Source organism: Oncorhynchus gorbuscha, linkage group LG09 (genome assembly GCF_021184085.1).
Source record: "Oncorhynchus gorbuscha isolate QuinsamMale2020 ecotype Even-year linkage group LG09, OgorEven_v1.0, whole genome shotgun sequence".
Taxonomy (NCBI): domain Eukaryota; kingdom Metazoa; phylum Chordata; class Actinopteri; order Salmoniformes; family Salmonidae; genus Oncorhynchus; species Oncorhynchus gorbuscha.
Genome location: NC_060181.1, coordinates 2492592 through 2519901, shown reverse-complemented (window position 1 = coordinate 2519901; position 27310 = coordinate 2492592). Strand labels below are relative to the sequence as shown.

The 27310-nt window shown below is 47.5% G+C and overlaps 1 protein-coding gene across 1 annotated transcript in view; it reads right to left on the bottom strand.

The window, feature by feature from the left end:
* The window catches only part of tmem64 (transmembrane protein 64), a 34683-nt gene extending 20456 nt beyond the window's left edge, over positions 1–14227 (bottom strand). Inside the window, exon 1 of the mRNA XM_046361349.1 lies at positions 12688–14227. Within this exon, the coding sequence (XP_046217305.1) occupies positions 12688–13407 (720 nt within the window). The 5' untranslated portion in view covers positions 13408–14227. The remainder of the gene's footprint in view (positions 1–12687) is intronic.
* Positions 14228–27310: the final 13083 nt, after the last annotated feature.

Genomic DNA, 27310 nt, shown 5'->3' with positions numbered 1-27310 from the left:
GTGAAGTTACTGCCAGAAGAAACATCGTTCCTTCCAGTGAAGTTACTGCCAGAAGAAACATCGTTCCTTCCAGTGAAGTTACTGCCAGAAGAAACATCGATCCTTCCAGTGAAAATACTGCCAGAAGAAACATCCCCTTCCAGTGACATTATACTTGCCAGAAGAAACATCGTTCCTTCCAGTGAAGTTACTGCCAGAAGAAACATCGTTCAGGGCCCCTTCCAGTGAAGTTACTGCCAGAAGAAAAATATTTCTGGGCTACGTTTGTGAATACAGGCCCTGGCGTCATGGGTGGGACATTATAACCATTGGACAGGGAACTTCCAAGCCCCTCAATGTCAATATCCAAAATATCACCCCATTTTCTACACGGCAGTTGACCAGGCAGGGCCCACTACCGCTGACCAGGCAGGGCCCACTACCGGTGACCAGGCAGGGCCCACTACCGGTGACCAGGCAGGGCCCACTACCGCTGACCAGGCAGGGCCCACTACCGCTGACCAGGCAGGGCCCACTACCGCTGACCAGGCAGGGCCCACTACCGCTGACCAGGCAGGGCCCACTACCGCTGACCAGGCAGGGCCCACTACCGCTGACCAGGCAGGGCCCACTACCGCTGACCAGGCAGGGCCCACTACCGCTGACCAGGCAGGGCCCACTACCGCTGACCAGGCAGGGCCCACTACCGCTGACCAGGCAGGGCCCACTACCGCTGACCAGGCAGGGCCCACTGCCGGTGACCAGGCAGGGCCCACTACCGGTGACCAGGCAGGGCCCACTACCGGCTGACCAGGCAGGGCCCACTACCGCTGACCAGGGCCCACTACCGGTGACCAGGCAGGGCCCACTACCGCTGACCAGGGCCCACTACCCCAAACATAACGCTTTGTATTCAGGACATAAAGTTCATGTCTTGATCCATCCTCAGTTTTCTCCTGTCAGCCATTAAACTCTGTAACTGTTTTAAAGTCACCATTGGCCTCATGGTGAAACCCCTGAGCTGTTTCCTTCCTCTCCGGCAACTGAGTTAGGAAGGACGCCTGTATCACTGTAGTGACTGGGTGTATTGATACACCGTCCAAAGTGTAATTAATAACGTCACCATGCTCAAAGGGATATTCAATGTTTACTTTATTTTTACTCATCTACCAATCGGTGCCCTTCTCTGTGAGGCATTGGAAAACCTCCCTGGTCTTTGTGGTTGAATCTGTGTTTGAAGTTCACAGCTCGACTGAGGGACCTTACAGATAATTGTATGTCTGGTATAAAAGATGAGGTAGTCTTTTAAAAATCATGTTAAACACTATAATTACACACACAGTGAGTCCATGACACTTATGTGACCAGCAATGTTGTCCTCCTGAACCTATTTAAGCTTCCCATAAAGGAGAGTTTGTTATTTATTACATAAATATATATATAATAATATAATATATAGTTACTTATTGACTCAGGACTTTTCATTTCTTGTTCATTTGTAAAAAATATATATCTAAAATCCTCATTCCACTTTGACATTATGGGTTATTGTGTGGAGGCCAGTGACAACAACTCAATTGAATCCATTTTAAATTCAGGCTGTATGTGGAAACATGTCAAAGGGGGTGAATACTTCCTGAACTGAGGAATAAATCAATGATTATGCCAAACAGTATTATGCAAACAGTATGGCAATGGTAACGCTGTAGCAAACCCCCTATAGGCTGTTAGGAACGGTCTAGATTACCCACAAACCAACATGACAGCATTTACTATGCCGGAACACCCATTTCAGAGCACAAATAATTACTTTTGGTCGTATCAAGTTTCTCTACATGCGAGGCTTCAGTTCTACAGTAGTGACTTGAATAAGGAAAACATTGGTCGCGTCTCCCTTTCAAGAGTAGATGACGCTTGCTTTTGTTTAAGCTGTGAGCAAACTACAACTTTGATTTTAGAAGTGGAAACTCCAACGTCATTAGCAGTAACTTTGTATCCGTAACCCAGCTTGAAACACAACCTAGTTTCAACTCTCTATTTGTTTGATGCGGTAGGCATCGGGGACTCCTGATAGGCTAAAGGAAAATGACACTCCTGGGTCTGTAAGGTTAGGGTACTATCCAAACAAAATGCTACCCATTTCATATACCTATAAAATGCTAAATGCTACCCATTTCATATACCTATAAAATGCTACCTATTTCATATACCTATAAAATGCTACCTATTTCATATACCTATAAAATGCTACCTATTTCATATACCTATAAAATGCTACCTATTTCATATACCTATAAAATGCTACCTATTTTATATACCTATAAAATGCTAAATGCTACCTACTTTGCAACTGCAGCAAGCTAAGAAAGCCACTCTGACATGCAACAACTCTAGAACCATCTTAAGTCACGCTAACCAGAAAAAGTAACCAAGCAGTCGATCCAAGTTAATAACAGTTGCAGGATGAAGTTGCACAAATCAAACTGGACAGTAAGCAAGATCGTCTGTACGGTCACAGTGAAGGCACTATCCAACCAAAACGCTAACCCTTTCATAGAAACAGCCGTAGCCAATCTATCTAAGCCACCATAAAAGGCATTAGGGGCTCTCTTGTCCCAGTATCCAGGACAGACCAAAATGATCTACTGAACGAGCAAAACAACGTAGCTACTAGAAGGTATCAGATGAAAGTTGGCAGTTATGATAAAAGTGGCCATCACGTCTGTGTGCAGCAGTAGAACTGTTGACGGCTACCATGACTATGATGTCTCCTACAGTAGTCAACCTGGTCTGTCTAGAACAGCTGCTGTCACCTACAGTAGTCAACCTGGTCTGTCTAGAACAGCTGCTGTCTCCTACAGTAGTCAACCTGGTCTGTCTAGAACAGCTGCTGTCACCTACAGTAGTCAACCTGGTCTGTCTAGAACAGCTGCTGTCTCCTACAGTAGTCAACCTGGTCTGTCTAGAACAGCTGCTGTCTCCTACAGTAGTCAACCTGGTCTGTCTAGAACAGCTGCTGTCTCCTACAGTAGTCAACCTGGTCTGTCTAGAACAGCTGCTGTCTCCTACAGTAATCAACCTGGTCTGTCTAGAACAGCTGCTGTCTCCTACAGTAGTCAACCTGGTCTGTCTAGAACAGCTGCTATTACCTACAGTAGTCAACCTGGTCTGTCTAGAACAGCTGCTATTACCTACAGTAGTCAACCTGGTCTGTCTAGAACAGCTGCTGTCACCTACAGTAGTCAACCTGGTCTGTCTAGAACAGCTGCTGTCACCTACAGTAGTCAACCTGGTCTGTCTAGAACAGCTGCTATTACCTACAGTAGTCAACCTGGTCTGTCTAGAACAGCTGCTGTCTCCTACAGTAGTCAACCTGGTCTGTCTAGAACAGCTGCTGTCTCCTACAGTAGTCAACCTGGTCTGTCTAGAACAGCTGCTGTCTCCTACAGTAGTCAACCTGGTCTGTCTAGAACAGCTGCTGTCTCCTACAGTAGTCAACCTGGTCTGTCTAGAACAGCTTCTGTTACACCTGGGTGGAAGCACTGTTTTGATACTAAGCAATGTGTGCTGTCAAAACAACACATGCCCACGTTTGTAGGAGACTGACTGCTCAATATGTTCCTTTGTTGTTTTCGACAAATGCTAAGGAGTATATTACTACAACCTGAACCTAGTCCCACATCCTGCTGATCTTCATAAAGCAATAGAAGGGTTGACATATGTAGCGTAACCTAGCCTAACTAAAATACATCTTGCCCATTTAAAATACACTATCATGCTAATGTCAAAGATTGATTGAGGGGGATTACACTACATTATCTGGAACATTTGGGAAACAAACAAAATCAAACTATTCTTTTTTTTAGGCCTTACCGTCTACTCTAACGATATCTTTTCCACTAGTATGACTAAAACACAGTCATTATGAAAACATACGTATTTAAATATGATTACCAACACAATGGGAATTCAAGATATTTAGGCTACATTTTACTCTGATACAATTTGAAAACCAGTGTGGAGTGCGATTGAGAAATTTGTGGATCTGTTGGGGCGGTACACGAATTAGAGTGGGTCTAGGGTTTTTGGCATGTTGATGGTGTTGTGAGCCATGACCTGCCTTTCAAAGCACTTCATGGCTACAGACGTGAACGTAGAGAAAGGCTAGTCTCTTTGGCAATGACAAGGAGTGGAACGCCAGATAAAGAGACTGATACTCAGACTAGGGAATTATTATTTTGGGTTCCAGGCCACTCTTGAACATCTTAACCTATAAATAAAAGATCTGGCTCACAAATTAATTTTGACAAACAAATCGGCCCCCCAAAAAATCTGTGCGGCCCTCCTAAATCCCGATGTGGCCCTCAAGCTAAAAAGGTATGCCCCACCCCTGGTCAAGGCGAGGCTTAGCCTATAGGCTACGGTATGAAAAGTGGACCACATCGACAAATGTGAAGATGGTGCTGCAGTGGATAGCTGCCATCTCTTACGAGCTCTTAACCAATTTTGAGTCTAATCACTGGAGAATAAACTGGACGAGCTCCGTCGGAGAATATCCTATCAATGGGACCTGAAGAACTGCAAAATTCTGTGTTTCAGAGTCGCGTCTGAACAAGGACAATATACATCTAGCTGGTTCTTCTATGCATCGTCAAGACCGATGAGGTTAAGGGGGAGATGTTTGTCACTTTTGCCCAACACCTGTTGTTAACAATCTCTAATATAAAGGAAGTCTCAAGGTTTTGCTCGCCTGAGGTAGACTACCTCATGATAAACTGTAGACCATACTATTTACCAAGAGAGTTCATCTATATTTTTAAGACCGCACTAAACAAGCTGTATAGGACCTTAAGCAAACAAGAAAATGCACATTGAAAGGAGGCGCTCCTAGTGGCCGTTGATTTTAATGCAGGGAAACGGCAATCTATTTTACAGTACCTAATTTTCACCTGTGCAAAAAAATAAAAAAATAATAAAAACTCTAGATCACTTTTACTCCTCACACAGAAATGCATACAAATCTCTCCCTCACCCTCCATTTGGCAAATCTGACCATAAATCGTCCTGATTCGTGCTTACAAGCAAAAACTCAAAACAGGAAGTACCAGTGACTCAATAAGGAAGTGGCCCGATGAAGAGGACGCTAAAACCTACAAGGAAAATATTCTGGGATTCATCCTGTAACATTGAGGAATTTACCACAGTCACCGGCTTCATTAAGTGCATTAATGAAATTGTCCCCACAGTGACCTTACGTACATACACACTGAGCTAAAGGCTAGAGCTGCCACCTCAAGGAGCAGGACACTATTCCAGGCGTTGATAAGAAATCCCACTTCGACTTCTGACGAACCATCAAACCGTCAATACAGGACTAAGATCGAATCCTACTACGTTCGTCGGATATGGCAAGGCTTGCAAACTATCCTGGAATACAAATGAAAACCCAGCAGCGAGCTGCTCAGTGACATGAGCCTACCAGACAAGCTAAATTCCTTCTATGCTTGAGGCAAGAAACACTGAACCATGCATGAGAGCACCAGCTGTTCCGAATGACCATGATCTTGCTCTCCGTAGCCGATATGAGTAAGACATTTAAAACAGGTTAACATTCACAATGGACAGACCGATTACCAGGATGCGTACTCAGGGCATGCGCTGTCCAGCTGGTATGCGTATTCACTTACATTTTCAAGATTCGGCATGGAGCCCACAGATTCTCAAAAAGTTATACAGCCATTGAGAGCATCTTGACTGCTTGCATCACTGCTTGGTATGGCAACTGCTTGGCATCTAACCGCAATGCGCTACAGATGGTAATGCGTACGGCCCAGTCTGTTTACAAAGCATGTGACGAATATTATTTTTGGCATGCCTTGTTCAGTCTAATTGCCTGGGTGGGTACGAGAATGTTTATGTCACTCCTTGTCATGCCAAACATTGATATATGTTAGGGGGAATCAGGGGGAAGATGGACAGGGACTCTGCTGTTCTAGCATCAGGGGGAAGATGGTTCTACCATTGGGGTGGAGACCTGAGGTGGCAGAACGGAGTGTTCTGGTTGGGGTGTAGGGTTTGATCATAGCCTGAAGGTAGGGAGGGACAGTTCATCTTGCTGTTCCCTAGGTAAACACCATGGTCTTGTAGTGGATGTGAGCTTCGACTAGAAGCCAGCGGAGTGTGACATGAGAGGGCTGCAGAGTTCTGGATAAGTGGCAGGGGTTTGATGGCACAAGAGGGGAGGATGAGAACAGAGGAGAGAGAGTCAGCTTTGGCAGTGAGGTGAGAGAGATAGTGAGAGAGTTGTTCAGAGACGGCACGCTCAAGTGTTTTGGAAAGAAAAGGGACACAGGTCTGTAGTTTGACGTCAGAGTGTTGGTTTCTTGAGTAGGAGAGCGACTCTGACCATGTTGAAGTCAGAGGGGACGAGTGTTGGTTTCTTGAGGAGGAGAGCGACTCTGACCACACACACACACACCTCCTCAGTGTGGGGTAAAAATAGTTGAGGGTTCAAAACAGACTAGGGTCTGCAACTCAAATGGCACCCTATTCTGTTCACAGTGCATTACTTTTGACAAAGCCTCATGTCAGGAATAGGGTGTAATTTGGGACATGCAGCCCTTGAGCTGTGTAAACAACAGCTAGGGTTGCAGTAGGCCCAGTGTGTAAACAACAACTAGGGCTGCAGTAGGCCCAGTTTGTGTAAACAACAGCTAGGGCTGCAGTAGGCCCAGTTTGTGTAAACAACAGCTGGGGCTGCAGTAGGTCCAGTTTGTTAACAACAGCTAGGGCTGCAGTAGGCCCAGTTTGTGTAAACAACAGCTAGGGCTGCAGTAGGCCCAGTTTGTGTAAACAACAGCTAGGGCTGCAGTAGGCCCAGTTTGTGTAAACAACAGCTAGGGCTGCAGTAGGCCCAGTTTGTGTAAACAACAGCTAGGGCTGCAGTAGGCCCAGTTTGTGTAAACAACAGCTAGGGCTGCAGTAGGCCCAGTTTGTGTAAACAACAGCTAGGGCTGCAGTAGACCCAGTTTGTGTAAACAACAGCTAGGGCTGCAGTAGGCCCAGTTTGTGTAAACAACAGCTAGGGCTGCAGTAGGCCCAGTTTGTGTAAACAACAGCTAGGGCTGCAGTAGGCCCAGTTTGTGTAAACAACAGCTGGGGCTGCAGTAGGCCCAGTTTGTGTAAACAACAGCTAGGGCTGCAGTAGGCCCAGTTTGTGTAAACAACAGCTGCGGCTGCAGTAGGCCCAGTTTGTGTAAACAACAGCTAGGGCTGCAGTAGGCCCAGTTTGTGTAAACAACAGCTGGGGCTGCAGTAGGCCCAGTTTGTGTAAACAACAGCTAGGGCTGCAGTAGGCCCAGTTTGTGTAAACAACAGCTGGGGCTGCAGTAGGCCCAGTTTGTGTAAACAACAGCTGGGGCTGCAGTAGGCCCAGTTTGTGTAAACAACAGCTAGGGCTGCAGTAGGCCCAGTTTGTGTAAACAGCAGCTAGGGTTGCAGTAGGTCCAGTTTGTGTAAACAACAGCTAGAGCTGCAGTAGGCAGGCTTATACTGTAAATAGCCGACCGCATGGCTGGCTACTACTGCTGCTTGCATTTCTTCCAGACACATTTAGATGAAGCTAGAATAATTCATTATCCACCATATATTGGTTCACTTTAGAGAGCAGCAAAACTCCCCACACTTATGTCACAACATTTGTACGAATCAAAATAATCTACATGTGTAATTTACTAATGACCTGTTGCTCAGTAAGCATGTTTGGACAAGGAGCAATAATAATAATAACAACAACAAGCATGGGCTTGGATCACGGCATAACGACAGGCGTAGTCCGCAATGGAATAATTATACTGACCAGGCAGACAGACAGACTAAAACAACACCAGGCAGGCAGACAGACTAAAACAACACCAGGTAGACAGACTAAAACAACACCAGGCAGACAGACTAAAACAACACCAGGCAGGCAGACAGACTAGAGACAGACTAAAACAACACCAGGCAGACTAAAACAACACCAGGCAGACAGACTAAAACAACACCAGGCAGGCAGACAGACTAAAACAACACCAGGCAGACAGACTAAAACAACACCAGGTAGACAGACTAAAACAACACCAGACAGACTAAAACAACACCAGGCAGACTAAAACAACACCAGGCAGACAGACAGACTAAAACAACACCAGGCAGACAGACAGACTAAAACAACACCAGGTAGACAGACTAAAACAACACCAGGCAGACAGACTAAAACAACACCAGGCAGACAGACAGACTAAAACAACACCAGACTAAAACAACACCAGGTAGACAGACTAAAACAACACCAGGTAGACAGACTAAAACAACACCAGGCAGACCAGGCAGACAAAACAACACAGACTAAAACAACACCAGGCAGACAGACAGACTAAAACAACACCAGGTAGACACACCAGGCAGACTAAAACAACACCAGGCAGACAGACAGACTAAAACAACACCAGGCAGACAGACAGACTAAAACAACACCAGGCAGACAGACAGACTAAAACAACACCAGGCAGACAGACAGACTAAAACAACACCAGACAGACAGACTAAAACAACACCAGGCAGACAGACAGACTAAAACAACACCAGGCAGACAGACAGACTAAAACAACACCAGGCAGGCAGACAGACTAAAACAACACCAGGTAGACAGACTAAAACAACACCAGGTAGACAGACAGATAGACTAAAACAACACCAGACAGCCAGACAGACTAAAACAACACCAGGTAGACAGACTAAAACAACACCAGGTAGACAGACTAAAACAACACCAGGTAGACAGACTAAAACAACACCAGACAGCCAGACAGACTAAAACAACACCAGGTAGACAGACAGACTAAAACAACACCAGGCAGACAGACAGACAGACTAAAACAACACCAGGCAGACAGACAGACAGACTAAAACAACACCAGACAGACAGACTAAAACACCAGACAGACAGACTAAAACAACACCAGGTAGACAGACAGACTAAAACAACACCAGGCAGGCAGACAGACTAAAACAACACCAGGTAGACAGACTAAAACAACACCAGGCAGGCAGACAGACTAAAACAACACCAGGCAGGCAGACAGACTAAAACAACACCAGGCAGGCAGACAGACTAAAACAACACCAGACAGCCAGACAGACTAAAACAACACCAGGCAGGCAGACTAAAACAACACCAGGCAGGCAGACAGACTAAAACAACACCAGGTAGACAGACTAAAACAACACCAGGCAGGCAGACAGACTAAAACAACACCAGGCAGGCAGACAGACTAAAACAACACCAGGCAGGCAGACAGACTAAAACAACACCAGACAGCCAGACAGACTAAAACAACACCAGGCAGGCAGACAGACTAAAACAACACCAGGTAGACAGACTAAAACAACACCAGGCAGGCAGACAGACTAAAACAACACCAGACAGCCAGACAGACTAAAACAACACCAGGTAGACAGACTAAAACAACACCAGGTAGACAGACTAAAACAACCATACGGCCTCGGAGAAGACAGGAAATAACTAGATTAAACAACACCAGGTAGACAGACTAAAACAACCATACAGCCTCGGAGAAGACAGGAAATAACTAGATTAAACGACGAGCTGTGAATTCTGATCCATACATGACTTTTGGAGAAAGGGAGACTCGTGCCCTGAGACGAGGGACTGAAACAGCCTGTGTGTCTGAGAGCAGCCGGAGCCGTGGCTTGTTCCCATCCAATCGTTGCACCCGGTTTCAACCAATACCCCGCCCATCTCTTTGCAGACAGAAGAAGTAGCCAATAGTTATTTAGAGAATATAAAAGAACATACTTGACATAGTCATATTTCTCCATATCCATTACTCGTTGTGTCACAGTATTCTGCACAGCCCCAGTGGGTAGCTTTGGGAACGCCGGGCCCCGTTCTCCTTGGAACGCCGGGCCCCGTTCTCCTTGGAACGCCGGGCCCCGTTCTCCTTGGAACGCCGGGCCCCGTTCTCCTTGGAACGCCGGGCCCCGTTCTCCTTGGAACGCCGGGCCCCGTTCTCCTTGGAACGCCGGGCCCCGTTCTCCTTGGAACGCCGGGCCCCGTTCTCCTTGGAACGCCGGGCCCCGTTCTCCTTGGAACGCCGGGCCCCGTTCTCCTTGGAACGCCGGGCCCCGTTCTCCTTGGAACGCCGGGCCCTGTTCTCCTTGGAACGCCAGGCCCTGTTCTCCTAAGTGCGCAGGCTTGTGTTCCAGCCCTGTTCGAACACACCTGATACTGCAAATCAGCTTCTCGTCAGGACCTAGGCTACTTTAGCTGAATATTTAAAGTATGTTGGAGCTAAAAACAAAGGCCTGCACATCCACCAGGCTCCCCAGGAACAAGGTCAACCACCCTTACAGAGGCTGGCTGTTCCAAATGACACCTTATTCCCTTTATAATGCAATGTAGCACGGCTGAAAGATATGGGGAAAAAATAAATCATCTATTGACACTTTTAGACTTAAATATATATAAATATAAAATAAATATATATATTGCAGTTTGACTTATTTAAAATGAAAACACTTGGGTGAACTGTTAGAATCATATAAATATAATGATTTATATTAAGAAGTGGAAAGCAGCATCATTCTGGTTTGTAACAATGTGTTGACTGTATTTGACCTAACAGAGGAGCCCTGACCTAACAGAGGAGCCCTGACCTAACAGAGGAGCCCTGACCTAACAGAGGAGCCCTGACCTAACAGAGGAGCCCTGACCTAACAGAGGAGCCCTGACCTAACAGAGGAGCCCTGACCTAACAGAGGAGCCCTGACCTAACAGAGGAGCCCTGACCTAACAGAGGAGCCCTGACCTAACAGAGGAGCCCTGACCTAACAGAGGAGCCCTGACCTAACAGAGGAGCCCTGACCTAACAGAGGAGCCCTGACCTAACAGAACATCATCCACAATAATACTGGATTAAACAGAGGACGAGGAGCCCGGACCTAACGGAGGAGCCCTGACCTAACGGAGGAGCCCTGACCTAACAGAGGAGCCCTGACCTAACAGAGGAGCCCTGACCTAACAGAGGAGCCCTGACCTAACAGAGGAGCCCTGACCTAACAGAGGAGCCCTGACCTAACAGAGGAGCCCTGACCTAACGGAGGAGCCCTGACCTAACAGAGGAGCCCTGACCTAACAGAACATCATCCACAATAATACTGGATTAAACAGAGGACGAGGAGCCCTGACCTAACAGAGGGGCCCAGACCTAACAGAGGGGCCCAGACCTAACAGAGGGGCCCAGACCTAACAGAGGGGCCCAGACCTAACAGAGGGGCCCAGACCTAACAGAGGGGCCCAGACCTAACAGAGGAGCCCTGACCTAACAGAGGAGCCCAGACCTAACAGAGGGGCCCTGACCTAACAGAGGGGCCCTGACCTAACAGAGGGGCCCAGACCTAACAGAGGGGCCCAGACCTAACAGAGGAGCCCAGACCTAACAGAGGGGCCCAGACCTAACAGAGGAACCCGGACCTAACAGAGGAGCTACTTGAGTGACAGGGGGTGTGTGTGGGAAGCAGCTGTTAGAGGGAGAGCGAGGACAAAGAGTAAACGAGAAAAAAAAAAAACATTGCAATATGGATATTGCACATGTCAATATTTAAATTACTAATGCAATTAATTGTGCAGCACTACTATATAGGGAATAGGGTTCCATAGGGCCCTGTTCTCTCCACTGGCTTCCAGTTGAAGCTCGCATCCGCTACAAGACCATGGTGCTTGCCTACGGAGCTGTGAGGGGAACGGCACCTCAGTACCTCCAGGCTCTGATCAGGCCCTACACCCAAACAAGGGCACTGCGTTCATCCACCTCTGGCCTGCTCGCCTCCCTACCACTGAGGAAGTACAGTTCCCGCTCAGCCCAGTCAAAACTGTTCGCTGCTCTGGCCCCCCAATGGTGGAACAAACTCCCTCACGACGCCAGGACAACGGAGTCAATCACCACCTTCCGGAGACACCTGAAACCCCACCTCTTTAAGGAATACCTAGGATAGGATAAGTAATCCTTCTCACCCCCCCTTTAAGATTTAGATGCACTATTGTAAAGTGACTGTTCCACTGGATGTCATAAGGTGAATGCACCAATTTGTAAGTCGCTCTGGATAAGAGCGTCTGCTAAATGACTTAAATGTAAATGTAATGTAAATGGAATAGGGTTCTATAGGGCCCTGGTCTAAAGTAGTGCACTATATAGGGAATAGGGTTCCATAGGGCCCTGGTCTAAAGTAGTGCACTATATAGGGAATAGGGTTCCATAGGGCCCTGGTCTAAAGTAGTGCACTATATAGGAAATAGGGTTCCATAGGGCTCTGGTCTAAAGTAGTGCACTATATAGGGAATAGGGTTCCATAGGGCTCTGGTCTAAAGTAGTGCACTATATAGGGAATAGGGTTCCATAGGGCTCTGGTCTAAAGTAGTGCACTATATAGGGAATAGGGTTCCATAGGGCTCTGGTCTAAAGTAGTGCACTATATAGGGAATAGGGTTCTATAGGGCCCTGGTCTAAAGTAGTGCACTATATATAGGGAATAGGGTTCCATTTGGGAAGCACATTCTGGTTCCCGTTTCTCACCTGCACAGACAATGGAAGAAGGACCAAAGACACCATCAGCAACTGCACTTGTAAGATTGTCAACCATACTCACTGAGAACACGGCATTCTGGAGTCCAAAGGGAATGGGTGTGAGTCTCGCTAAGGCCACCACTTTGAGTCCACTCCCCCCCTCCACCACCCGGATTACAGCACTGAGCTGTTCAGAGTTCGCCACCTTGTTGATCGCCCAGTCAGTCAACAGTCTCTTACACACCAGGTGAGCCACGAAGGTACCTATGAGCACGCCCACCATCACCAGTCCCATACCCAGCACGAAGCCGTAGAGGTATCCCGCAGCCACGTTCAGTACGATGTACCCCCAGCCGAATGGGAAGGACACAGTGATCAGACCAACTATGAACAGCAAGGCTCCAACCAGGCTGTCCAAGCTCTCCACCCAGAGAAGAAGGTCCTTGAGGTACTGTCGGACTAGAGCCACGGAGGAGAAGCACACAGCTGTCAGAATGCATGCCAGGAGGGCACTCTTGAAGCAACACGTGGTAATACAACACGGGTGTCTGAACTCCCCGTTGGTGGCGCCACCGGTGAATGACACGCCAGTGTCAACGACGCTCTCCGGGTCTCCATCAGACTTGCCGACGGCGCCTCCTCTCTCGTCAAAGGCGTTGCATATCAAGAGGTCCATTTTATCGCACTCGTCCGGGGAGGATCTCTGGAGCCAGCGGTTCAGCTGGATCTGCCCTTTGACCGCGGCGTGTTTAAGGACCTTTAGGACGACCTGCAGGGACGGCGGCGACCCTGCGCCCCACATGGTGGCCCGACAGCCGAGTCTCAGGAAGATGGACAGTCACGCTGACTGGTTGTGCCCAGATTTAAGATGGAGCGTTGTGTGAACTTGAATATGTACAGTGACACGTGAGAAATGTAATTGGGGTGACGTGCGGACAGTGAGGAAGGTTATCGATGGTTTCTGTGTTGGGGACACATGTCTATTCTTCAGCATAGAGGATCACCGTTTCCATAGGCTTCAAACGGAAATGATTCCCGGTCTGGGTTGCCGTTATAAGAAGGACCGTTCAGTCTGACAGTTCTTGATCTTTGATTCACCAAATTGGGAGACATGCCAGTCCAATGATTTATAAAAAACGTTTCCACATCGCCTCGAATCGGAGGCGAACGTAAAATGAAACAATCAGTGCGTTGAAAAGCATCGGTCGCCGTTAATCTGGAGAACGGAGGCAAAACGACGACAACAAACCAGAAAGTCACGGTATTGCTAAAAAAAAAAAAAACGGCTGATCAAGCCAACTATTCGTATCGATACGAAAACGGTCCAAAGATAAATCCGTGCAAGAATCACAACTTTTGCGAGTCGTCTGTCCTATTTGATCGTAAAAATCAGCGAGTTGCTACTCCACCGAGTCGGTCAGCTGCTGTCTGTGTAAAGTCCTAGAAACCCGTCCCAACCGGCAGAGTCACCGGACATGGACCTTGTCTTCCTGGTGCACAGTGATAACCGTGTTGTCTAAGTCCGTCTGATAGCCAGCTGCGTCTTATTACTTGTTCAGCCCACAACAGTAAATGGTGTTGACGTTGAACGCTATTCATCCACCAGCCACCGCTCTGGTTGTTTCCCATAATGCCAAGTACCAGATCATGTGACTTACTACCGTTCTGGCCTATGAACCACAGCGGAATAAACCCACCTGACCCTCTCTCTCTCTCTCTCTACACACTAAACCCACCAGACTCTCTCTCTCTGTACACACTAAACCCACCAGACTCTCTCTCTCTCTACACACTAAACCCACCAGACTCTCTCTCTCTGTACACACTAAACCCACCAGACTCTCTCTCTCTCTACACACTAAACCCACCAGACTCTCTCTCTCTCTACACACTAAACTCACCAGTCTCCCTCTCTCTCTCTACACACTAAACCCACCAGACTCTCTCTCTCTCTACACACTAAACCCACCAGACTCTCTCTCTCTCTCTACACACTAAACCCACCAGACTCTCTCTCTCTGTACACACTAAACTCACCAGTCTCCCTCTCTCTCTCTACACACTAAACCCACCAGACTCTCTCTCTCTGTACACACTAAACCCACCAGACTCTCTCTCTCTGTACACACTAAACCCACCAGACTCTCTCTCTCTCTACACACTAAACCCACCAGACTCTCTCTCTCTCTACACACTAAACCCACCAGACTCTCTCTCTCTGTACACACTAAACTCACCAGTCTCCCTCTCTCTCTCTACACACTAAACCCACCAGACTCTCTCTCTCTGTACACACTAAACCCACCAGACTCTCTCTCTCTGTACACACTAAACCCACCAGACTCTCTCTCTCTGTACACACTAAACTCACCAGTCTCCCTCTCTCTCTCTACACACTAAACCCACCAGACTCTCTCTCTCTGTACACACTAAACCCACCAGACTCTCTCTCTCTGTACACACTAAACCCACCAGACTCTCTCTCTCTCTACACACTAAACCCACCAGACTCTCTCTCTCTACACACTAAACCCACCAGACTCTCTCTCTCTCTCTCTACACACTAAACCCACCAGACTCTCTCTCTCTCTACACACTAAACCCACCAGACTCTCTCTCTCTGTACACACTAAACCCACCAGACTCTCTCTCTCTCTACACACTAAACCCACCAGACTCTCTCTCTCTCTCTCTCTACACACTAAACCCACCAGACTCTCTCTCTCTGTACACACTAAACCCACCAGACTCTCTCTCTCTCTACACACTAAACCCACCAGACTCTCTCTCTCTCACACTAAACCCACCAGACTCTCTCTCTGTACACACTAAACCCACCAGACTCTCTCTCTCTCTACACACTAAACCCACCAGACTCTCTCTCTCTCTACACACTAAACCCACCAGACTCTCTCTCTCTGTACACACTAAACCCACCAGACTCTCTCTCTCTCTACACACTAAACCCACCAGACTCTCTCTCTCTACACACTAAACCCACCAGAATCTCTCTCTCTCTCTCTACACACTAAACCCACCAGACTCTCTCTCTCTCTCTCTCTACACACTAAACCCACCAGACTCTCTCTCTCTCTCTCTACACACTAAACCCACCAGACTCTCTCTCTCTCTGTACACACTAAACCCAACAGTCTCCCTCTCTCTCTCTACACACTAAACCCACCAGACTCTCTCTCTCTGTACACACTAAACCCACCAGACTCTCTCTCTCTCTCTGTACACACTAAACCCACCAGACTCTCTCTCTCTCTACACACTAAACCCACCAGACTCTCTCTCTCTACACACTAAACCCACCAGACTCTCTCTCTCTCTCTCTACACACTAAACCCACCAGACTCTCTCTCTCTCTACACACTAAACCCACCAGACTCTCTCTCTCTCTCTACACACTAAACCCACCAGACTCTCTCTCTCTGTACACACTAAACCCACCAGACTCTCTCTCTCTCTACACACTAAACCCACCAGACTCTCTCTCTCTGTACACACTAAACCCACCAGACTCTCTCTCTCTGTACACACTAAACCCACCAGACTCTCTCTCTCTCTACACACTAAACCCACCAGACTCTCTCTCTCTCTACACACTAAACCCACCAGACTCTCTCTCTGTACTAAACCCACCAGACTCTCTCTCTCTCTACACACTAAACCCACCAGACTCTCTCTCTCTCTACACACTAAACCCACCAGACTCTCTCTCTCTCTCTACACACTAAACCCACCAGACTCTCTCTCTCTCTCTCTACACACTAAACCCACCAGACTCTCTCTCTCTAAACCCACCAGACTCTCTCTCTCACTAAACACACTAAACCCACCAGACTCTCTCTCTCTCTACACACTAAACCCACCAGACTCTCTCTCTCTGTACACACTAAACCCACCAGACTCTCTCTCTCTCTACACACTAAACCCACCAGACTCTCTCTCTCTCTACACACTAAACCCACCAGACTCTCTCTCTCTCTACACACTAAACCCACCAGACTCTCTCTCTCTCTACACACTAAACCCACCAGACTCTCTCTCTCTCTACACACTAAACCCACCAGACTCTCTCTCTCTCACACACTAAACCCACCAGACTCTCTCTCTCTCTACACACTAAACCCACCAGACTCTCTCTCTCTGTACACACTAAACCCACCAGACTCTCTCTCTCTCTACACACTAAACCCACCAGACTCTCTCTCTCTCTACACACTAAACCCACCAGACTCTCTCTCTCTCTCTCTGTACACACTAAACCCACCAGACTCTCTCTCTCTCTCTCTCTACACACTAAACCCACCAGACTCTCTCTCTCTCTCTCTACACACTAAACCCACCAGACTCTCTCTCTCTCTGTACACACTAAACCCAACAGTCTCCCTCTCTCTCTCTACACACTAAACCCACCAGACTCTCTCTCTCTCTACACACTAAACCCACCAGACTCTCTCTCTCTCTCTCTGTACACACTAAACCCACCAGACTCTCTCTCTCTCTACACACTAAACCCACCAGACTCTCTCTCTCTCTACACACTAAACCCACCAGACTCTCTCTCTCTGTACACACTAAACCCACCAGACTCTCTCTCTCTCTCTGTACACACTAAACCCACCAGACTCTCTCTCTCTCTCTGTACACACTAAACCCACCAGACTCTCTCTCTCTCTCACACTAAACCCACCAGACTCTCTCTCTCTGTACACACTAAACCCACCAGACTCTCTCTCTCTCTCTCTCTCTCTCTCTACACACTAAACCCACCAGACTCTCTCTCTCTCTACACACTAAACCCACCAGACTCTCTCTCTCTCTCTGTACACACTAAACCCACCAGACTCTCTCTCTCTCTCTCTCTCTACACACTAAACCCACCAGACTCTCTCTCTCTGTACACACTAAACCCACCAGACTCTCTCTCTCTACACACACTAAACCCACCAGACTCTCTCTCTCTCTACACACTAAACCCACCAGACTCTCTCTCTCTACACACTAAACCCACCAGACTCTCTCTCTCTCTACACACTAAACCCACCAGACTCTCTCTCTCTACACACTAAACCCACCAGACTCTCTCTCTCTCTACACACTAAACCCACCAGACTCTCTCTCTCTGTACACACTAAACCCACCAGACTCTCTCTCTCTACACACTAAACCCACCAGACTCTCTACACACTAAACCCACCAGACTCTCTCTCTCTGTACACACTAAACCCACCAGACTCTCTCTCTCTCTACACACTAAACCCACCAGACTCTCTCTCTCTACACACTAAACCCACCAGACTCTCTCTCTCTCTCTCTCTACACACTAAACCCACCAGACTCTCTCTCTCTCTCTACACACTAAACCCGCCAGACTCTCTCTCTCACACTCTCTACACACTAAACCCACCAGACTCTCTCTCTCTGTACACACTAAACCCACCAGTCTCTCTCTCTCTCTCTCTCTACACACTAAACCCACCAGACTCTCTCTCTGTACACACTAAACCCACCAGACTCTCTCTCTCTCTCTACACTAAACCCACCAGTCACACTAAACCCACCAGACTCTCTCTCGCTGTACACACTAAACCCACCAGACTCTCTCTCGCTGTACACACTAAACCCACCAGACTCTCTCTGTACACACTAAACCCACCAGACTCTCTCTCTCTCTCTGTACACACTAAACCCACCAGACTCTCTCTGTACACACTAAACCCACCAGACTCTCTCTCTCTGTACACACTAAACCCACCTGACTCTCTCTGTACACACTAAACCCACCAAACTCTCTCTGTACACACTAAACCCACCAGACTCTCTCTCTCTGTACACACTAAACCCACCAGACTCTCTCTGTACACACTAAACCCACCAGACTCTCTCTCTCTCTGTACACACTAAACCCACCAGACTCTCTCTCTACACACACGAAACCCACCAGACTCTCTCTCTCTGTACACACTAAACCCACCAGTCTCTCTCTCTCTCTCTCTCTCTGTACACACTAAACCCACCAGACTCTCTCTCTCTGTACACACTAAACCCACCAGTCTCTCTCTCTACACACTAAACCCACCTGACTCTCTCTGTACACACTAAACCCACCAGACTCTCTCTCTCTGTACACACTAAACCCACCTCTCTGTACACACTAAACCCACCTGACTCTCTCTGTACACACTAAACCCACCTGACTCTCTCTGTACACACTAAACCCACCTGACTCTCTCTGTACACACTAAACCCACCAGACTCTCTCTCTCTCTCTACACACTAAACCCACCATGTCTCGTTGGACAAAACCAAACAGATATAGATTACCACAGTACGAGTTATAATAATAATATATATATAATACACTGAAACCCAATCAAACAGGGAAATGGTTTCAATCGGTGTTCCACCTTTATTTAAGTAAGTCAGAACAAGAACAAATTGTTATTTACAATGACAGCCTACACTGGTCAAACCCTAGATACACAGGTGATTTATCAATATATTCAGCCTCTATTTACTCTCACATTCGAAAATGCTAATTAGCATCAAAGTAAACATCATTGAAGACTACAAATCCCTGCAGCTCATCTCTAGCTGACACCTTTACTAACAGGTGCTGTGTCCATTTCAAACTTGCACAAGACAGGTCACAGAATTGTCGATTTAAAGACATTTTGCCAATTTAATCATAACATTAGATAGTTAAGATCAACAAGGCATTTGTACTTCTTTATGATAGCCTCATTATCAGCTAATTCTAATTGTATTTTATTTATTGGGGGGGGGGGGGGGGGTAAATACAAGCAACGTCAGACTAAGCCTACACGAAACACAGCCCTTATTTTAAATGTTTCTAAAATCCCCTATTAGGAGAAAAATGATTGGAACCATTTCCTTGTTTGACCACTAGGTAAATACAAGCAACGTCAGACTAAGCCTACACGAAACACAGCCCTTATTTTAAATGTTTCTAAAATCCCCTATTAGGAGAAAAATGATTGGAACCATTTCCTTGTTTGACCACTAGGTTTTATGGGTATTATGACTCATACTGTGGTACTCTTTACTAACAAGATACACATCCTCTTTGGTAAAGTTTGACAGCTGTTGGCATCCACTATGTTGCATTTGCGCACCCCCTAACTCAAATCAGATGTATTTATAAAGCCCTTTGTACATCAGCTGATATCTCAAAGTGCTGTACAGAAACCCAGCCTAAAACCCCAAACAGCAAGCAATGCAGGTGTAGAAGCACGGTGGCTAGGAAAAACTCCCTAGAAAGGCCAAAACCTAGGAAGAAACCTAGAGAGGAACCAGGCTATGTGGGGTGGCCAGTCCTCTTCTGGCTGTGCTGGGTGGAGATTATAACAGAACATGGCCAAGATGTTCAAATGTTCATAGATGACCAGCATAGTCAAATAATAATAATCACAGGCAGAACAGTTGAAACTGGAGCAGCAGTTTATAGTATAGATCAATTACACTTTGTGATACAAAATGGGAAAGGGGAAGCGAGAAAAAAGTTAAATAAAAAAAATACATGTTTAAATGACTCTACCAACTAGCCCTATACTCATTAAAAGCCATCAGGTCATTCCACTACTTTAAACCCTTTAAACCCAATGTGTCAAGTAATTATCTTTTTGTTTTCGCATGATTTGGTTGGGTCTAATTGTGCTGTTGTCCTGGGGCTCTGTGGGGTCTGTTTGTGTTTGTGAACTGAGCCCCAGGACCAGCTTGCTTAGGGGACTCTTCTCCAGGTTCATCTCTCTGTAGGTGACGGCTTTGTTATGGAAGGTTTGTGAATCACTTCCTTTTAGGTGGTTGTAGAATTTAAAGGCTATTTTCTGGATTTTGATCATTAGTGGGTATCTTCCTAATTCTGCTCTGCATGCATTATTTGGTACATGTCATTTTTGTAATTACTTTTGAATATTCGATGAGGGGTGTTGACGTCAACTGCCTGTAATCAGCGGAGATTCTTTGCTGTAGCCTCACAACCATGAATATGCATGAACATCTCGAGGCAACTCCGATATAAATGTTTTTCTCAAAATTGCCGGGATGTCCTACTTATATCAGTACACTCATAACTTAATCATTACGAAACGTATATTTGAGCAAATAAAACTCACGTAGCAAATAAGCCATTCATTTTATGTCGACCAAATTCGACATTCCCTCATTAACCTCCATACAAAAACTCCTTGCTTGGTGTACGAAACAACGAGAATACGCCACCTGCTGGAAGAAGACAGATTTTCCGCCGAGTTGGGCCTCTCTCTCCGTCTTCCTCTCTGTCCTCAACAACTGCAGCTTGATGTCGGAACCAAAGCATTGTGGGATACCTTTTTTATTTTTTATTTATTTAAGAATAACGTAAACAAATGAAATATCCTAAATGTGACAATATGGCTAATGTAATTATGTAGATGTTACTGTAATATATAGCCCACAATGTGTCTAGGCTACACATGGGTTGCTGTAGAGGCCATTTTAGAGGCTTAACGTGTGTTTGAGAAACCAGCCCTTAATGAGCAAGTTCCCCACACAGCAGCCATGGGAGTTAATACCAAGTGCATTTGACTGCTGGGCATGTTGTTCACCCAGTAATGTATGGGAACTGGTTTACATGTACAGAACATTCAGAGAGTATTCAGACCCCTGACTGTTTCCACATTTTGTTACGTTACAGCCTTATTCTAAAATGGATTTTTAAAAAATGGGGTGTAGATTATTTCCCTGACATCTAGAATCAACGACTCAATAACCCCAATCTTTAAGAACGGAGACAAATTTGACCATAAAACTTGCAGAGGCATTAGTGTGAACAGTAACCTGGGGAAGGTTTTCTGCAGTATTATAAATGTAAGAGTGGGCTTCCCGAGTGGCGTAGCGGTCTAAGGCATCACAGTGCTTGAGGCATCACTACAGCTCCGCGTTCGTTCACAGGTTGTGTTACAGCCGGCCGTAACTAGGAGACCCATGAGGCGGCCCACAATTGGCCCAGCGTCGTCCGGGTTAGGGGAGGGTTTGGCCCAGCGTCGTCCGGGTTAGAGGAGGGTTTGGCCCAGCGTCATCCGGGTTAGGGGAGGGTTTGGCCCAGCGTCGTCCGGGTTAGAGGAGGGTTTGGCCCAGCGTCGTCCGGGTTAGAGGAGGGTTTGGCCCAGCGTCGTCCGGGTTAGAGGAGGGTTTGGCCCAGCGTCATCCGGGTTAGGGGAGGGTTTGGCCCAGCGTCGTCCGGGTTAGGGAGGGTTTGGCCCAGCGTCGTCCGGGTTAGGGAGGGTTTGGCCCAGCGTCGTCCGGGTTAGGGGAGGGTTTGGCCCAGCGTCGTCCGGGTTAGGGGAGGGTTTGGCCCAGCGTCGTCCGGGTTAGAGGAGGGTTAGGGGAGGGTTTGGCCCAGCATCGTCCGGGTTAGGGGAGGGTCTGGCCCAGCGTTGTCCGGGTTAGGGGAGGGTTTGGCCCAGTGTCGTCCGGGTTAGGGGAGGGTCTGGCCCAGCGTCGTCCGGGTTAGGGGAGGGTCTGGCCCAGCGTCGTCCGGGTTAGGGGAGGGTCTGGCCCAGTGTCGTCCGGGTTAGGGGAGGGTTTGGCCCAGTGTCGTCCGGGTTAGGGGAGGGTCTGGCCCAGCGTTGTCCGGGTTAAGGGAGGGTTAGGGGAGGGTTTGGCCCAGTGTCGTCCGGGTTAGGGGAGGGTCTGGCCCAGCGTTGTCCGGGTTAAGGGAGGGTTAGGGGAGGGTTTGGCCCAGCGTCGGCCGGGTTAGGGGAGGGTTTGGCCCAGCGTCGTCCGGGTTAGGGGAGGGTTTGGCCCAGCGTCGTCCGGGTTAGAGGAGGGTTTGGCCCAGCATCGTCCGGGTTAGGGGAGGGTCTGGCCCAGTGTTGTCCGGGTTAGGGGAGGGTTTGGCCCAGTGTCGTCCGGGTTAGGGGAGGGTCTGGCCCAGCGTCGTCCGGGTTAGGGGAGGGTTTGGCCCAGTGTCGTCCGGGTTAGGGGAGGGTTTGGCCCAGTGTCGTCCGGGTTAGGGGAGGGTTTGGCCAAGTGCCGTCCGGGTTAGGGGAGGGTTTGGCCCAGTGTCGTCCGGGTTAGGGGAGGTTTTGGCCCAGTGTCGTCCGGGTTAGGGGAGGGTTAGGGGAGGGTTTGGCCCAGCGTCGTCCGGGTTAGGGGAGGGATTGGCCCAGCTTCGTCCGGGTTAGAGGAGGGTTTGGCCCAGCGTCGTCCGGGTTAGGGGAGGGTCTGGCCCAGCGTCGTCCGGGTTAGGGGAGGGTTTGGCCCAGCGTTATCCGGGTTAGGGGAGGGTTTGGCCCAGCGTCTTCCGGGTTAGGGGAGGGTCTGGCCCAGCGTCGTCCGGGTTAGGGGAGGGTTAGGGGTGGGTTCGGCCCAGTGTCGTCCGGGTTAGGGGAGGGTCTGGCCCAGCGTCGTCCGGGTTAGGGGAGGGTTAGGGGTGGGTTCGGCCCAGTGTCGTCCGGGTTCGGGGAGGGTTTGGCCCAGCGTCGTCCGGGGTAGAGGAGGGTTTGGCCCAGTGTCGTCTGGGTTAGGGGAGGGTTTGGCCCAATGTCGTCCGGGTTAGGGGAGGGTTCGGCCCAGCGTCGTCCGGGTTAGGGAAGGGTTTGGCCCAATGTCGTCCGGGTTAGGGGAGGGTTCGGCCCAGCGTCGTCCGGGTTAGGGTAGGGTTCGGCCCAATGTCGTCCGGGTTAGGGGAGGGTCTGGCCCAGCGTCGTCCGGGTTAGGGGAGGGTCTGGCCCAGCGTCGTCCGGGTTAGGGGAGGGTCTGGCCCAGCGTCGTCCGGGTTAGGGGAGGGTTCGGCCCAGCGTCGTCCGGGTTAGGGGAGGGTTCGGCCCAGCGTCGTCCGGGTTAGGGGAGGGTTTGGCCCAATGTCGTCCGGGTTAGGGGAGGGTCTGGCCCAGCGTCGTCCGGGTTAGGGGAGGGTCTGGCCGGGTGCAAGCGGACTCCGGTCGGCAGTTGGATGGCGTTTCCTCCGACACATTGGTGCGTCTGGCTTCCGGGTTAATAATATAATAATAATAATAATATATGCCATTTAGCAGACGCTTTTATCCAAAGCGACTTACAGTCATGTGTGCATACATTCTACGTATGGGTGGTCCCGGGGATCGAACCCACTACCCTGGCGTTACAAGCGCCATGCTCTACCAACTGAGCAGTGTGTCAAGAAGCAGTTCAGCTTGGCAGGGTCGTGTTTCAGAGGATACGTGGCTCTCGACTGTCACCTTTCCCGAGACCGTAGGAGAGGTGCAGCGATGGAACTGTAACTACCAATTGGATACCTCAAAAAAGGTGTTTTTTACAATTTCATTGTAAGAGCTATAAACTTCCTTAATAAGCACATTGTCTTGATTAAAAGCAAGATTGGATTTATACCAATACATAGCACGATCAATCATATTTACATACTACAATATTACCAAAATACGATCAATCATATTTACGCACTACAATATTACCAAAATGCACGCTTGCTTTATCGACTTCAAAACAGCATTTGATTTTATTTGTATATATGCCATTTAGCAGACGCTTTTATCCAAAGCGATATTTGTCATACAGGACTGTTCTACAAAGTTATTGAAAGTGGTGTAGGGGGTAAAACATGACATAATTAAATCAATGTATACTGGAATACATGCAACATCAAAATGATTGAGTCTTTGAATGAAGAGGGAGATAAAATACAACACCCACATCACACTGCCACCTGGTGGGCACTGGAAATACAACACCCACATCACACACTGCTTCCTGGTGGGCACTGGAAATACAATCATAATAATATTGCAGTCCGATATTGGGGATCCAGTCTTGCTGTCTGGAGGTGGGATCCAGTCTTGCTGTCTGGAGGTGGGATCCAGTCTTGCTGTCTGGAGGTGGGATCCAGTCTTGATGTCTGGAGGTGGGATCCAGTCTTGATGTCTGGAGGTGGGATCCAGTCTTGATGTCTGGAGGTGGGATCCAGTCTTGCTGTCTGGAGGTGGGATCCAGTCTTGATGTCTGGAGGTGGGATCCAGTCTTGCTGTCTGGAGGTGGGATCCAGTCTTGATGTCTGGAGGTGGGATCCAGTCTTGATGTCTGGAGGTGGGATCCAGTCTTGCTGTCTGTAGGTGGGATCCAGTCTTGCTGTCTGGAGGTGGGATCCAGTCTTGCTGTCTGGAGGTGGGATCCAGTCTTGATGTCTGGAGGTTGGATCCAGTCTTGATGTCTGGAGGTGGGATCCAGTCTTGCTGTCTGGAGGTGGGATCCAGTCTTGATGTCTGATATTGGGATCCAGTCTTGCTGTCTGGAGATTGGGATGCAGTCAGTTGGGGTATATTTCTACCTACCATAGAAGACCATAGGAGAGTTGTATTGTGCAATAGGATACACACTACATTTGAACTAGGGCCTATAAAATGGAATAGGGTGCCATTTGAAGTCGGAAGTTAACAGACACCTTCGCCAAATACATTTAAACTCAGTTTTCACATTTCCTGACATTTAATCCAAGTAAACATTCCCTGTCTTAGGTCAGTTAGGATCACCACTTTATTTTAAGAATGTAAATGTCAGACTAATAGCAGAGAGAATGATTTATTTAAGCTTTTATTTCTTTCATCACATTCCCAGTGGGTCAGAAGTTTACATACACTCAATTAGTATTTGGTAGCATTGCCTTTAAATTGTTTAATTTTGGTCAAACTACTCAGGTAGCCTTCCACAAGCTTCCCACAATAAGTTGGGTGAATTTAGGCCCATACCTCCTGATAGAGCTGGTGTAACGGAATCAGGTTTGTAGGCCTCCTTGCTCGCACACACTTTGTCAGTTCTGCCCACACATTTTCTATAGGATTGAGGTCAGGGCTTTGTGATGGCCACTCCAATACCTTGACTTTGTTGTCCTTAAGCCATTTTGCCACAACTTTGGAAGTATGCTTGGGGTCATTGTCCATTTGGAAGACCCATTTGCGGCCAAGCTTTAACTTCCTGACTGATGTCTTGAGATGTTGCTTCAATATATCCACATATTTTTCCTACCTTATGATGCCATCTATTTTGTGAAGTGCACCAGTCCCTCCTGCAGCAAAGCACCCCCACAACATGATGCTGCCAACCCCGTGCTTCACAGTTGGGATGGTGTTCTTCGGCTTGCAAACCTCCCCCCTTTTCCTCCAAATATAATGATGGTCATTATGGCCAAACAGCTCTATTTTTGTTTCATCAGACCAGAGGACATTTCTCCAAAAAGTACGATCTTTGTCCCCATGTGCAGTTGCAAACCGTAGTCTGGCTTTTTATGGTGGTTTGGAGCAGTGGCTTCTTCCTTGCTGAGCGGCCTTTCAGGTTATGTCAATATAGGACTCGTTTTACTGTGGATATAGATACTTTTGTACCTGTTTCCTCCAGCATCTTCACAAGGTCCTTTGATGTTGTTCTGGGATTGATTTGCACTTCTCACACCAAAGTATGTTCATCTCTAGGAGACAGAACGCTTCTCCTTCCTGAGAGGTAATACGGCTATTGTTTGTACAGGTGAACGTGGTACCTTCAGGTGTTTGGAAATTGTTCCCAAGGATGAACCAGACTTGTGGAGGTCTACATTTTTTTCTGAGGTCTTGGCTGATTTCTTTTGATTTTCCCATGATGTCATGCAAAGAGGCACTGAGTTTGAAGGTAGGCCTTGAAATACATCCACAGGTACACCTCCAATTGACTCAAATTATGTCAATCAGCCTATCAGAAGCTTCTAAAGCCATGACATCATTTCTGGAATTTTCAAAGCCTCTTAAAGTCACAGTCAACTTAGTGTATGTAAACTTCTGACCCACTGGAATTGTGATAGTGAATTATAAGTGAAATAATCTGTCTGTAAACAATTGTTGGAAAAATGACTTGTGTCAAGCACAAAGTAGATGTCCTAACTGACTTGCCAAAACTATAGTTTGTTAACAAGAAATGTGTGGAGTGGTTGAAAAACGAGTTTTAATGACTCCAACCTAAGTGTATGTAACCTTCAGACTTCAACTATCCTCACCTTCAACTGTATACAGTGTAATTTATGTCCATATGGAGAACATGGTCTTTCATGGCCGATGCCCTTCACATATAGAGAGAGATCAATAGATCTTAGATCAATGGTTGACATGAATGGAAACAGAGAGCAAGAGAGTCACATCCATTCATTTTATTGATAAATGATCATTTAAAAAAGAAAAGAAAAAAAAGACCCATTTCATTTCTGATTCAAACAGTTTCAATGTTGCTGAATGAACTCTGTTAATGAACACTGTTTGATCATCACATTCAGAACATCGTCAGGTAAGAGATTAAGAGCCTCAACAGGATCTCTCATCATCTACTGCAACTCCAGCTAGCTGGGTTTCACTGGCTACAGGAAACTACATCAGGTAATAAGCAGGAAGTGGGTTACATTCTAGTAGCACAGGTGGGAGAGCCGGAGGATCATAAACAATTGACAGTATCTGAATCAGATAAACTATACAAACCCTGGTGTCGGTTAGAAAACGGACAACAACAACAACATGCGAACGGGATTTAAAAATCCATCTCATTCTGCCACCAATGACGAGAAGGCAATTCAAATGCAGTAGATAGATTGTTAGGTGGGTAAATAGATAGATAGGTGTGTTGGCCAGCTTCAACAGAAACACTAAATAAGTAGTATCATTTCAGAGTATTAAAATCAGGAC